This window comes from Mesoplodon bidens (assembly GCF_964165515.1).
Source record: "Mesoplodon bidens genome assembly, chromosome: 2".
NCBI lineage: Eukaryota > Metazoa > Chordata > Mammalia > Artiodactyla > Ziphiidae > Mesoplodon > Mesoplodon bidens.
In genome coordinates, this window is record NC_138177.1 from 64,086,696 (window position 1) to 64,100,468 (window position 13,773).

General features: G+C 37.2%; 1 protein-coding gene across 4 annotated transcripts in view; it reads left to right on the forward strand.

Moving 5' to 3' along the window:
- Nucleotides 1-13,773, forward strand: part of TMCO1 (transmembrane and coiled-coil domains 1) — a 47,436-nt gene that overhangs the window by 13,621 nt on the left and 20,042 nt on the right. For all 4 annotated transcript variants that reach the window (XM_081226200.1, XM_081226198.1, XM_081226199.1 and 1 more), the window contains exons 4-5: nucleotides 8,172-8,218; nucleotides 9,573-9,640. In XM_081226200.1, coding sequence (XP_081082326.1) covers nucleotides 8,172-8,218; nucleotides 9,573-9,640 — 115 coding nt within the window. The remainder of the gene's footprint in view (nucleotides 1-8,171; nucleotides 8,219-9,572; nucleotides 9,641-13,773) is intronic.

Below are 13,773 nucleotides of genomic sequence, written 5' to 3' on the forward strand. Positions count from 1 at the left end.
ATAATATTTGTTAGGAGTTGCTTGAAGGACAAACATCCTATCCATTCTGTAGATTTATAAATTTTACTCCTAAATTAAACCAGACTATCAGAAATCTGTAAACCTAAACTTGTATATAGTTTTGGACTTTATAAAATTGCTTCTACTCTATTTCTCCTTGACATTTGCACTATTAGACATGTCATGAAAAACTCAGATAAAATTTACTGTAGTGCTGCTATGGACTATTTTTGAGAACATTATCTACAACATTACACGATACCCCTTTGATGAGGAATTATGGAAACTTTCTAGTAGTTTTCAATGTCAAGACAAGCAGTGATTCTCATAAATAATTGATTTATTTTTTATCTTATTGACCCTGTGCTTGAACTGATGGTTTTTCCCTCCACTTTGAGACAGGCTGCTAATAAGCATAGAGTCAGGTTTGCTATTCATCTCCAGCAACTTTATAAGACCAGTTAAATGTATTTTTGTATACTGACCCTATCTACAATTTTGTTATTATGCAACCCTTACTTTCCCTTTGCTCAGATTCCCCACTTGGGTTTCTGTAAAAAAAAATTATATATATATGTATATATGTGACTTCCCTGGTGGCACAGAGGTTAAGAATCCACCTGCCAATGCAGGGGACATGGGTACAAGCCCTGGTCCAGGAAGATCCCACATGCTGCAGAGCAGCTAAGCCCATGCGCCACAACTACTGAGCCTGCACTCTAGAGCCCACGAGCCACAACTACTGAAGCCCGCGTGCCTAGAGCCCGTGCTCCGCAACAAGAGAAGCCACCGCAGTGAGAAGCCCGTGCACCGCAACAAAGAGTAGCCCCCGCTCGCCGCAACTAGAGAAAGCCCGCGTGCAGCAACGAAAACCCAACGTAGCCAAAAATAAATAAATAAATTTATTTATAAAAAAGCAAACATATATACAGTAATGGGGTGACTATAAAGAATGGTATTGCTGCCTTGAAAGAAGGGAGTTTTTAGTAAGAGGGGTGTGGTCAGCAATATTCAGTGTTTCAGAGAAGCAAAATGTCATTGATAACACTAAGTGAAGCTCTTAGAGATAATGGTCTTGGATAGAGACATTAATTTGAAACTGAGGTGTCTGAAGTTTTTATGTTTCCCATTCTTAATTTCAGGAGCAGATGTTTTGGTTATTTTACGTTTCCGTCTCATAAAAGAGAAACTACTTTTGATGTATGAATTTTATTTAGATCTTTTGGCTGCAGTCAAGTTACCTCAAGTAATGAGGAATTTAAGGATATATGTGATCCAGAACTCAGGAAAAGCTGAACTAATTGGTTACAGGAAGGCAGGAACTGTGTTAAAGCAATTCCTGCAGGCAGAGTAAGCCCTGGGATAAAGCCAGACATTGGGCTCCACTATTAATTTATAGTACTTCTCTCTCTTCTGTTGTTCAACTTCCCCACTTTCTCTGCAGTGCTTCCCTAGCATTTAATTTTTGCCTGTGCCTAACTTTGGCTTGTCTCCTGTGGTTCTTTCTATATCAGTATTACTCATAATGTGCTCTCTAGGCCACCCGTATCAGTATTGCTTGAGATACTTGTTACAAATGAAGGGTTCTGAGTCTTACTCCCAGGCTTTACTGAATCAGAATTTCTGGACACGGGACACAAGAGCCTGCTTTTTTAACAAGCTGCCCAGATAATTTTTAGACGAGCTAAAGTTCAAGAGCCAGTTCTACATTACTATTTTGCTGTTTCTGCTCCCACAGTTAAATGATTTACTTTCCCAAGATTTTCTGGTTTAAATTCCTGTAGAAGGAATCCAACTAGCTCAGCTCATCTTTTTATGCCATAGGTCATGGGTAAGCCTATGGATTGGCCTCCTTTTTGGTCAGTAGTGGCAGGGCAGGGGGTGTTAGGAATCTTCATAAGGTTGAAACTCAACAGAGACTATGATGAGAGGGAGATATTCCACAGAAGGTGGCCAGAGAAGGGAGAGCAGGCATTCTGAAGCTTTGCTGAATGGGGTGTGTATCTCCTTTCTTGGTGACTTGGAAATATGGGAGGACATTTTTGAAATTTATTTGGGGCCCTGAATTAATATATTTATTCTAGATGTTTATCTATGCTATTTGGATTTTCTATAAAAGAAGGCTGTATCAGGCATTTCATTTAAATTTTGCTTCTCCCAAATCTACATGAAATTTTAAAGGCATGTTATTAATTGGTCTTCCATTCAAGACAACTCAGAATATAGAAATGTCATGGCATACCTAACTTTTTAATCTATAGAGAAGCATCTGCTATTTTGATCATCTCTTCCTTATTTGAAAATGTTCCCCATCTCCCAAACTGTCGGTTTGATCAGACTACCCAGTTGCCCTGTGAGTACTTTAATTGATTTATATTCTTTGACAGAAAAGTCACTGGTTATTTATTTTTTATTTTTTTTAATTTTATTTATTTTTTTATTTTTTGCGGTACGTGGGCCTCTCACCGTTGCGGCCTCTCCCATTGCGGAGCACAGGCTCCGGACGCGCAGGCCCAGCGGCCATGGCTCACGGGCCCAGCCGCTCCGCGGCATGTGGGATCCTCCCGGACCGGGGCACAAACCCGCGTCCCCTGCATCGGCAGGCAGACTCTCAACCACTGCGCCACCAGGGAAGCCCTATTTTTTATTTTTTTAATTTTTTTGGCTGCATTGGATCTTTGTTGCTGTGCGTGGGCTTTCTCTAGTTGTGGTGAGCGGGGTCTACTCTTCGTTGCAGTGTGCGGGCTTCTCTTGCGGTGGCTTCTCCTGTTGTGGAGCACGGGCTCTAGGTTCGCGGGCTTCAGTAGTTGTGGCACGTTGGCTCAGTAGTTGTGGCTTGCGGGCTTTAGAGCGCAGGCTCAGTAGTTGTGGCGCCCGGGATTAGTTGCTCCGCGTCATGTGCAGTCTTCCTGGACCAGGGCTCAAACCCATGTCCCCTGCATTGGCAGGCAGATTCTTAACCACTGTGCCACCAGGGAAGTCCCGTCACTGGTTATTGACTAAGGTAAATGATGACGTGTTCCTTTCTTAGTTAAATTATATTATCTTATTGTACAAAGCCTAATGCTGTCAAATAAAAATGTGTGATAGATTGGCTTGAGGTTTGTTCATTCTTTGGTCAGAATGGATGTCATCGTTGCTACTAGTGTATTCCAATAGCTACAAGAAATGTAGCTTCTTTTTAATTGGAGTATTCCCTTTTAGAATTTTAATGTTTCCTTTTGTCTATCATCTTGGATAATAAATCATCCTAGAATATAAATATATCTCCTTTATACTTCCAGTTTTTTCTCTCCATGAAATTTCCTCAAATTTCATAGAGAGTGTATTCCAAAAGTTCAGTAGTAAAAGGGTGTATAAAATTCCTTTCAAATGGAGGAATTGAGGTATGATTCTCCTGTATATTAAATCCTGAGGTTCTGAATGGCATAAAGAATAGTTCACACAGGACAAGTGAACACTGAATGACATAGAATATTTATTTCCAGCACTCCGCTTGGAACCTTTAATTTCTAGATCTTCAGGGGAGGTGTAGAAGGTTTTAGACATACGTTTTCTCCCTCCTGATGTCAACATAATAGTTGAAAGGTGGGTTGGGAAGTACAACCATCTTGGAAGACTTGGGCTTCTAGATGTTGAGTTTTCTCAAAGGAGAAAACTAAGGGCGAGTGAACCTTAGGAGGAGGTTCACTAGCTATACTTCTTTTAAGTAACACACCACCGAGATGAAAATAACATTAGACTGAGACAGTGACTTCCCTACCTTATTGGGGCCAAGAAACAACTTTTTGAGAGGAGTTATGCTAGTTAACTGACAACAGTTAAGGGCTAAGTTACACACAGAGCAATAGAGAACCAATCAATCACTTTTACTTATTTCAGTATACTCTTAACTATTTGGGGTACTAGAAGTTACGAGTTAACTAGCTAGCTTTTTTATTGCATCATCTCAGCCGAAACTGTTCTCATAATTACATGAAGCATTATGCTCAAATATTTGATTGCTGCTAATAAACAATATAAAGCATCATTTCAAAATAAAATGTTTGCACTTATTTTACTTACTAATGTGACTTTCCCAGAAATTGTTCACTTGAGGAAACAAAGTTTCTTGATAAGGGAAAAACAGGTTGTTTTAAAAAAGATACTTTTTTCAATACAGTTTATTAGAAGTTGGATTATTCTTATAAAACCATGTATTACATGGTGGTTATATTGACGAACCTGTCTTCATAAGCTTATTTAACCCATAATGTAATGTAAAACTTTATTTTTAGGGACAATAGTTGGTTTTGTTTTTGTTCCTCTTTTGTATTACTGGTAATTAAAAGCAAAATTGGTTAGGAAATAACATTTAAAATTTACGTAAATCATTGAGGCTTAAAGAAAAGTAGATTTGATTACAGTATGAGAGATAGAAACTCTAAAAGGATGTTTTAAGTACTTTTAAGGACTTGAATGTTTCATTTCTCATTGTGTCTAACAGAATATCCTTGTAAAACTTGAATTGTATATTTTAAAATAATGAGAATGAATAGAATAAATCTTTGCCTAGCAGTTTTATTAGAGTCAGGGTTTGGTAGTCATAATGGAAGAGAGATAGAGAAGGAGTTTAATAATTTTCTAAGACCGGAAAGAAAATAAAGAGGGTAAAAGAGAACGTGGGTATTGAGAGAGAGCGAGAGAGAGAGAGAGAGAGAGAGAGAGAGAGAGAGAGAGAGAGAGATTAGGAGGATCTGAGCTACAATTAACTGAGCTGGGAATGGAGAAAACTGAAAATGGAAAAACTTTAGATTGGGCATTGGGGTTACTGGGGAGATGGGAGGTATATAAACCTAACTGTGACTTTATGGAGATATTTACAAGTTTATTGTTCATAACTTGGGGAGTACCTGAAATTGCTTCCCTGTTGGTAACATTTCTATTAGATCAGGTTTGCTGTTACCCACATGGGCATTTCAGGATTTCTGAAAACTCTTTCATTGTCTAGGACTTTAAATGTTTAAGTCCTTGTAGTGTTTATGCTTCTTGAGGCATCTTAGCATTTCCTACCAACTAAGCACATCAAGGTCATAAGAAACTTGACCCTGTTTCTTTTATCCCCTCCAAAACCAGATGAATGTTAACTTATTTCTGAATTATTTGAAACCAGCAAAACCTACTTTATTTGTATATGGTGGGCACCTAAAAACAATTTGAGTTGAAAAATCTTCAGGAACCAAGCACAGTAGTGTTGGGATATATCATAAACCTGTACTGCTGTATTCTTCTTAAGCCATGTATACATACAGTCTACCTTGACACTACATATGGTTAGAGCTTCTGTTTGGACATAATTGAAAAAAGTGGAATAGAACTTCATAAAAACTATGTCACTTTAGTGTCCTCTCAGCCTTTCAGGCTTTAAGTGCCTCTTCAGGCTACCAGCTTTATCAAAGACTCCTGTCCCTGGAAAGGGATTTTTGGTGTATGGTATCTTCAGATCAGCTTTTATTATATTGCTGATTCATTAAGCAATATTGAGCATATACTACAATACTGAGCAACTAACTACTTGCCAATTACTGAGGACACAAAGATGAAGAAGTCCTTGTCCTCCAGGAGCCTGCCATCTAGTTGCATTGTTAAGTACATAAACAGATCATTATAACAAAATGTATAAACTCGGTGAGTATAATGATAGAGATGTGCTTGGAATATTCTGGAAGCATAAAGAAAGGACTTCTAATCCAGTGTCTAAGACTGCATTGTCCAATACAGCAGCCTGTAGCTACATTTGACTGTTCAGATTTTAAATTAATTAAAATTATTAATAAATGAAGTTGAAATTTTAGTTCCTCAATCATACTGGTCACATTTCATTGCTCAGTAGCTACATGGAGCTAGTGACTACTGTATTGACAGCACAGATGTAGGATATTTTCATAATTGTAGAAAGCTTTTTAGAATAGTATTGCTTAAGGAATCAAGATTGTCAAAAGGAGGTGACACAAGAGCTGAGGCTTAAAAGTTGAGTACAGGCTAGCCAGGAAAGGGTTTGATGGGGTAGGATAAAACAGTCTAGGTGGAAGTAGGGTAACCAACCACCCCAATTTGTCTAGTCCGAGGAGTTTGTTGGGATATGAGATTTTCAGAGCTAAAACTGGAAGAGTCCAGGGAAAACTGGGACACTTGGTCACCCAAGGTAGAAGAGACTTTATGAACAAACACTGAATCAAGAGAAAAGCATCGTATATACAGGAACTTAAAGTTGTTTGGTATTGCAAGAACATAAAAATTTATGGGAGTGGTTGGAAATGTGGCTGCAGAAGTAAACAGGGGCCAGATGCAGGACTTGCAGGTGATAGTGAAACATAATCTTGGGACTTCCCTGGCAGTTCAGTAGTTAAGACTCCACGCTTCCACTGCAGGGGGTGCGTTCGATCCCTCATGGGGGAACTAAGATCCCACATGCCGCGTGGCGTGGCCAAAAAAAAGAAACATGATCTTGTAGGGGTGAAAAGACATGGAAGGATTTTAAGCTGGGGAGTATCATGATTTTGTTCAGTTTTGCCTTTTAAGTAGATCTGACTGCATTTATGTGGAAGATGGATTTGGGGGAGCAAGTTTGGAGGCAGATCTGTTAGGAGACTTGAAAGTAATATAGGTAAGAGATGTTAGAAATCCTAACTAAGGAAGTGATAGTAAGGAGGAGGAGAAGAGGTGGATTTCGTAAGTATTTATGAGGTATAATTAACAGGACTTGGTGTTTGATTGAAGATAGAGTAGGGAGTCAAGTATGTGCCAAGGTTTCTAGCATAGGTGCTTTTCTATACCTTTCTTTTCATGTCTCAGTGGTAGTCCTTTTCCCCCTTTACTTGGTTTTATGCCTGTTTACCTTCTAGGCATCCCAATCTTCAAACACCCAATTTTAAAAAGTCTTATTGCATTTTAAGAGGGCTGCTCAGGTAGAAAAAGACCTCTAGCCCCTGAGATACACCTTAGTTCTACCCCATTTTGTTCATTTTCTTTCATATATCTTCATAATCCTCACTTTCTCCTGCCTGTATCCTTTCCTCCCCGGGAGAACAAACTGGATAGGAACAATTTAGGACAAGGAAGCGTATATTCATCTCACCGTACATTGTTTGGAAACTACACTCCAGTCTGCGGTTCCTGTAGGCCTGTTCTTCCTTCCTTTCCTTTAACTGCCTGAACTTGCAGCCCTCACACCAGTTTCATATATTCCAATTGTATATTTTTTATTTTAGAGGGTATTATATTTTAATTTCATAATCTTCCTGTGAGGGTGAGGATTTGTGTGTGTTTTGTTCATTCATTTATCCCTGGTGCTCAGAAAAGTGCTCGGCATTTAGTAGGTAATCAATAAGTATTTGTTGAATGAATTGATCCCGGTGATAAAAATGCATAATCAAAGAAAGCAGTAGCATAGTATATATAGAGGTCATTGGGTTGGGAGTTGGGAACTTGGATTCTCGTCCTGGCTTTGGCCTACAATACCTGTGTGGTCTCTGAGAACTCACTTCTCCTTTGCTGGGCCTCAGTTTCTTCATAAGTACAACAAAGTCCCTTACGTTGATGCAATACAGTAAATAAGGTCATTAATGTACAGCTGAGACTTCTTTAGCGGTTTAGGTTCTGTGTATATAACAATTTTCTTGAAATATATGTCAAATTTCCTAGCTTTCCAAGTGACTTAACTATGAAACTATGCTTATTTTTAGAGTGATTTGACTGTAATGTGAAAGAACCTGAATCTTAAACTCATCTTAATTGGCTTTTAATTTTTAGACTCCATGCTCTCTTAAAGAAACTGAAAGGGGGGAAAAATCATAACAGATGGGTAATTAATACTTGAAACCTAAGTACAGTCATTATGGTTATACTTCCTTTTGATGTAACGTAAGAGTATATCTTAATGTACAGAGTACAGACACTTAAAGTTTAAATTAAACTTTAAATATTTTTATTTATTTAATTTGAACTATTTTGGTGCACTGCTGCATTTGAATTTTCTGTTAGTACAAAGTATACAGTATTCCATGTATTCAGCTTATCTTATTAAGTGATACTGAGACAGAAGTGCTATTATAGTCATCAGGCAGTGACAGTTTAACATCTGCTTTGCGCTCAGCACTGTGTTCATTAACCAGTTCATTAATTCTTTGCAGAGCGGCAAGAAGAGAAACTGAAGAATAATAACAGGGATCTATCAATGGTAAGAGTCCTAAATATAACTTCATGATAAACCACATGTTTTTCAGCAAAAGACCCTGGTTTTCATCAAGTACACTGCACTTACCTTTTCAGAAATTTATAGTTATGCAGGCTATAAATAATATCATGGTTGTTCCTGGACCAAATAGAAGTGAAAATATGCTACTGGACTGAAGCTTCGTGTTAGTAATATGAATAGCTTTTTTTTTAGGCTCTCTCGAAATCATAATTTGTCCCTTTCACACAGTTTTTATTAGCTTCCCCCTTATGTTTTCAAATGAAGTAGCTTATTTTCTTTTTCTTCCTCATGTTATTGCTGAATCTTTGGCTTTATGGTGACCTGGTAATCCCAAATAGGAGTTGGAGCATCATAGATGGCCTTTATTGTGGCCTTTATTCTTTAAGAGGCCTTTTGATCTGAGGGTCAGGCATATCATAAAGTGTAAGGAAAAGTGATTTTATTAGCCATTTACTCATTATTTATAAAGAGTAGAGTTCAAGCATGTCTTTCTGAGGTGTAGGTAGGCTAATTATATGGCTTGACTTATTTTTCTACTTAATTTCTGTATATTCAACACAGGACATCTAAACTGGGCAACAGTTGTCTTTTGCTTACCAAGAGACCTTTGCTGTATTATTTTATCTTCTGTTTCTTGAAATTTTTATTAAGAAAGATCATAATTTAGAAGTGCATTTTTTTGAAAATAGCTTTTATGTTGTCGCACTTATTAAATGTTCATGAGACCAAATTTGGAAACTGCAGAAAGAAGAGATAAAAATTGCTGATAAACTGTTCATCTTAATCTTTATGATCTTTTATTTGTTTATACTTTTATGGCACATGTAATTAAGAAAGAAGTTAGCTGCAAGAAACAAAATGCTTAATAATGGCTTAAACATATAAAATTTTTTCACTTGCTCAAGAGGTGCAGAGGTTGGTAGTCCTGGGCTGCTGTGGCAGCACAGTAATGTCACTAAGGGCTCAGGTTAACCTTCCTTAGCTTATGGTCGTTTGGTTGTTTGATGGTGCTTTACTGTCAGGCATTATGTTCTTCAATCCAGGCAAGAAGTATGGGCAAAAAACCTAAAGGGATGCTAGCCAAGTTTGTCCCTTTTAAAAGTTCTGGTTGGTACTTACATCTTATTGGCCAGAGTTGGGTCATATGACCACCCCAATACTGTTCATCAGAAGCTGGCAAGGAGAAGAGGCCTTGGAGGTGGAGGGTGGGTTAGCCAATAAACAGCTTTTTGCCAAGGAGCATCTTTTAAAAATGACGTAAACCAAAACCTTTGGGGTGTGCTTTAGTGGTGGTTTTTCTCTAGTGTAAAATAACAATTTGTTGGTTTCCTTCCAGGTTCGAATGAAATCCATGTTTGCAATTGGCTTTTGTTTTACTGCCCTAATGGGAATGTTTAATTCTATGTGAGTAGCCTTTTATATGGTTTGATCTAAATATTGCTCTATGTGTGTGTATATGTGAACAATTAGCTTTTTTGGTAATATTTTGATATTTCAAATTTACAGAAGAGTTACAAGAATAGTACATTGATTAACCAGATTCACAATTGTTAACATTTTGCCTCATTTGCTTTCCTTTTTTCTCTGTTTCTCCATATCATATATGTACTCATTTATACATTAATTGTATATTTTTCTGAATCATTCAAGAGTTTGTTGTAGGCTTCAGGCCCCTTTACCCATAATTACTAAAGTGTGTATTTCCTAAGAACATGGACGTTCTCTTACTTGACCGCAATCCAGTTATCAAAATCAAGGGAAATTTAATTTTGATGGAATACAATTATATGATAACTTTTTCACCCTCTTAATATTGAGGATATCTTATGTGTAAGGCAAAGACTAAGGTTTTATGGGTCCTCTAAAAAGAAGTTAATATGTCTCCTGGGTTTTTAAGTTCCTTACTAACAAACTGCTTCAAAATGAAGGTAGTCGTACAGAGGTGTTTTGACTCTTAAAATAGAGTCTTAACAACTATAACCTTGTGTAATGATAAGGTAGGTTACTGTTGTCTAAACTAGCATATAGCAGGCCTGAGTAATTGTGGGACTGCTTTTGACAGAAGCTGGGAAAATATCCAGAGATGACAAGCTGTCATTTCTTACCTTTCAGAGCTCTCCTGAACTATCCCACACATTTTCCTCACTCACTCTTTTCCTTCCCTTTCTCCTACTCTTCCTCTCCTGCTTCATTTCTACCTATCTGTCTCTTTCTCTCCTTGTACCCACCCCCCACCCCACCTCCAGTCTGTTCTTCTCTTCCCACCTGTCAGGGGCCCACTTTGTGCCAGGCATTGTGCTAGGTATCAGAATATAACAAATAAGATGTGTTCCCTGCCCTCAGTAATATCAAAATTTTATAGAAAGAAAGAACAAACAGATCAGTACATTGATGGATGGTACAATAGATGTGTATGTGTGTGAAATAAAGCAGGGGGGAAAAGGGAGTGGTTATTTTTACTTAGGTGAGGCACCAAAGGGAATGTCCAAAATGATTTTAATACAAAATTTCCACTTAACTAGTGATTACTAAAATCATAGACCTTTAGTGCTGAAAAGGACCTTTGGAAGATTAAATAACTTGCCCAAGGTCTCTAGAAGTCTCATAATTTCTAACTTATAACTCTAAACTCAGTACCCTTTTTTCACTGCTATGCTTTCTCTCATTTCTTGGGTATATATCACCGTGGATTACCAGGCAAACCAAACACTGAAAGATTTTGTAGTTAACTAGTAAGCTTCATTGGTACAACTCAAATACTCAAATATTCTTTAATTTGTCACATTCTGGACAGTATAGAGCTAGCTAAGTACTTATCTATATTTTAAAAATTTGATGCTTAACATCTTATTTTTCTCATACTTCTGATTTTTAAAATAATATTTTTATAGGTTAGTGGTGTGTGTGTGTAGAGCTATTCTTATTGGTCTTGGCTTTATTGTGTGATACCTACAATAAATTTGAATCACTGCTTTGCTTGAAGTTCAGCATTTGATTTTATTCCTTAGTCTTATGTACAGGTGGGTTCTAACGAAATAGGCTGATTAAGAAAGAACTGTGGGGAATATAGCCAGTATTTTATAATAACTCTAAATGGAGTATAATCTTTAAAAACTGCGAATCACTATGTTGCACACCGGAAACTTATTTAATATCGTAAAACTTATGTATACCTGAATTTAAAAAAAAAGAAAAGGAAGAAAGAATGGTGGCCATTTCTACCAGTGGTAGTGCTGCCTTATATTCATGTGGTTCCCTTTCTTAATGTCATTTGTGAACATATCGTGGTATGAATGGCTGCTCTATGGGAAGGGCATCTGATTCAAATATATTTTTCTCCCAATGCCATATTTTTCTCTCAGGTGTAACCTTTTATTACATTTTTTTCTGTAATCATTGAAGTAATAAATTCTTACTGGAAAAATTCCAATAATATATAAATGTATAAAATATAAAGTAAAGATCACTCCGCCTTCCTCAAATGAGTGCGTGTCCTTTCAAGATTTGTACTTCTTCTCTCCGTATACAAACATTTAGATATTTGTATGTAGTAATTTTTATACCCCAAAATGGTTGTTTTGTAACCTCCTATAGTTACCTGTGATAATTTTTTAAATACAGTATGTGTAACTCTTGCATAATCATTTTTAGAGGATTTTTATTTTTTTTTAATTTTTTTAAAATTTATTTTATTTATTTTTATTTTTTTGGCTGCGTTGGGTCTTCATTGCTGCATGCAGGCTAGGATTTTTTAAATTATTTATTTATTTATTTGGTGGCAACAGGTCTTAGTTGTGGCTCGTGCGCTCTTTGGTTGTGGCATGTGAACTCTTAGTTGCAGCATGCATGTGGGATCTAGTTCCCTGACCAGGGATCAAACCCGGACCCCCTGCATTGGGAGGGCAGAGTCTTAACCACTGTGCCACCAGGGAAGTCCCATCTTGCATAATCATTTTTAATGTCTGTCAGTATTCCATTGAATGGATGTACCCTAACTTATATAATCTTCTATTAATCTTCACACAGAATTTTCACAGGTAGTATGTACACCAGTGTATACTTATTTTTTCCTCAGGCATATCCTAGAAGTGTTGCTTAGGTGTAATTTTTTTTTTTTTTGGCCTTGCCGCACAGCATGCGGGATCTTAGTTTCCCCAACCAGGGATCGAACCTGCGACCCCGTGCAGTGGAAGCACAGAGTCTTAACCACTGGACTGCCAGGGAATTCCCCTAGAAAGGGTTTTATTAATTTATATGTTTCGATTATTGCCCTCAGTACTTGTGAGTGGTTCTTTCTTCATATCTTTGTCATCACTGGGAATTATGTATCTGTTTAATATTTGCAAATCTAATAGCTAAAAAATAATATTTCTGGGCTCCCCTGGTGGCGCAGTGGTTGAGAGTCCGCCTGCCGATGCAGGGGACACGGGTTCGTGCCCCAGTCCGGGAAGATCCCACATGCCGCGGAGCAGCTAGGCCCGTGAGCCATGGCCGCTGGGCCTGCGCGTCCGGAGCCTGGGCTCCGCAACGGGAGAGGCCACAGCAGTGAGAGTCCCACGTATAGCAAAAAAAAATAATAATAATAATAATAATAATATTTCTTTTAAAATTTGCATTTCTTGTGAGATGTAGCATCTTTTCATATACTTATTATGTTTATCTATTTCTAAATTTCTAGTTCATGTTCTTGCCCTTATTTTCTTTTTATAAGAATTTTTTATTTATTGAGACTATTAAGCTCTCTTTTTGAGATATATGGGCAATGTTAATTTTTATGTCAAATCTGTTACTCTTTTCTGTTATATAAATAGTGCCTTTCTCATACCAGATTATATAAATTTTTTTCTACTTTTTATTTTTTATATTTAAATTTTGTTTCATCTGTAATTTTTTTTGGTGGTTTGTTTCCAACTTTACCAAGTACTTAGCTATTGTTAATACCAGGTAGGGAGCACATAATATATTTTCCCTGGTGATTTGAAATGACTAGTTTATGATATATCAGGTAGCTTCCCAAAGCTTATGTAGTAGATCTTAACCAGGAGTTTGCATCAGAACCAAAGTTTAAAAAGAAAAAGAATTTTCTTATACTAGTAATACACAAGTACTTCTAAAAAATTCAAACAGTATAATGTAGAATAAAAAGTGAAAGTGAAACCAAATGAGTTGAAAACTTATGTCCACACAGAAACCTGCACACAGATGTTTATTGCAGCTTGATAATTGCCAAAACTTGGAAGCAACCAAGATGTTCTTCAGTTGGTAAATGGATAAACTGTGGAACATCCAGACAGTGGAGTGTTATTCATTGCTAAAAAGAAATGGGCTATTGGCTATGCAAAGACATGGAGAAACCTTACATGCATATTACTAAGTGAAAGAAAGCAACCTGAAAAGGCTACGTACTATATGATTACAACTATATGACATTCTAGAAAGGGCAAAGCTCTGGAGACAGTAAAAAGGTCAGTGGTTGCCAGGGATTAGGTGTGAGGGAGGGATGAATAAGCAGAGCACAGAGGATTTTTTAGTGTAAA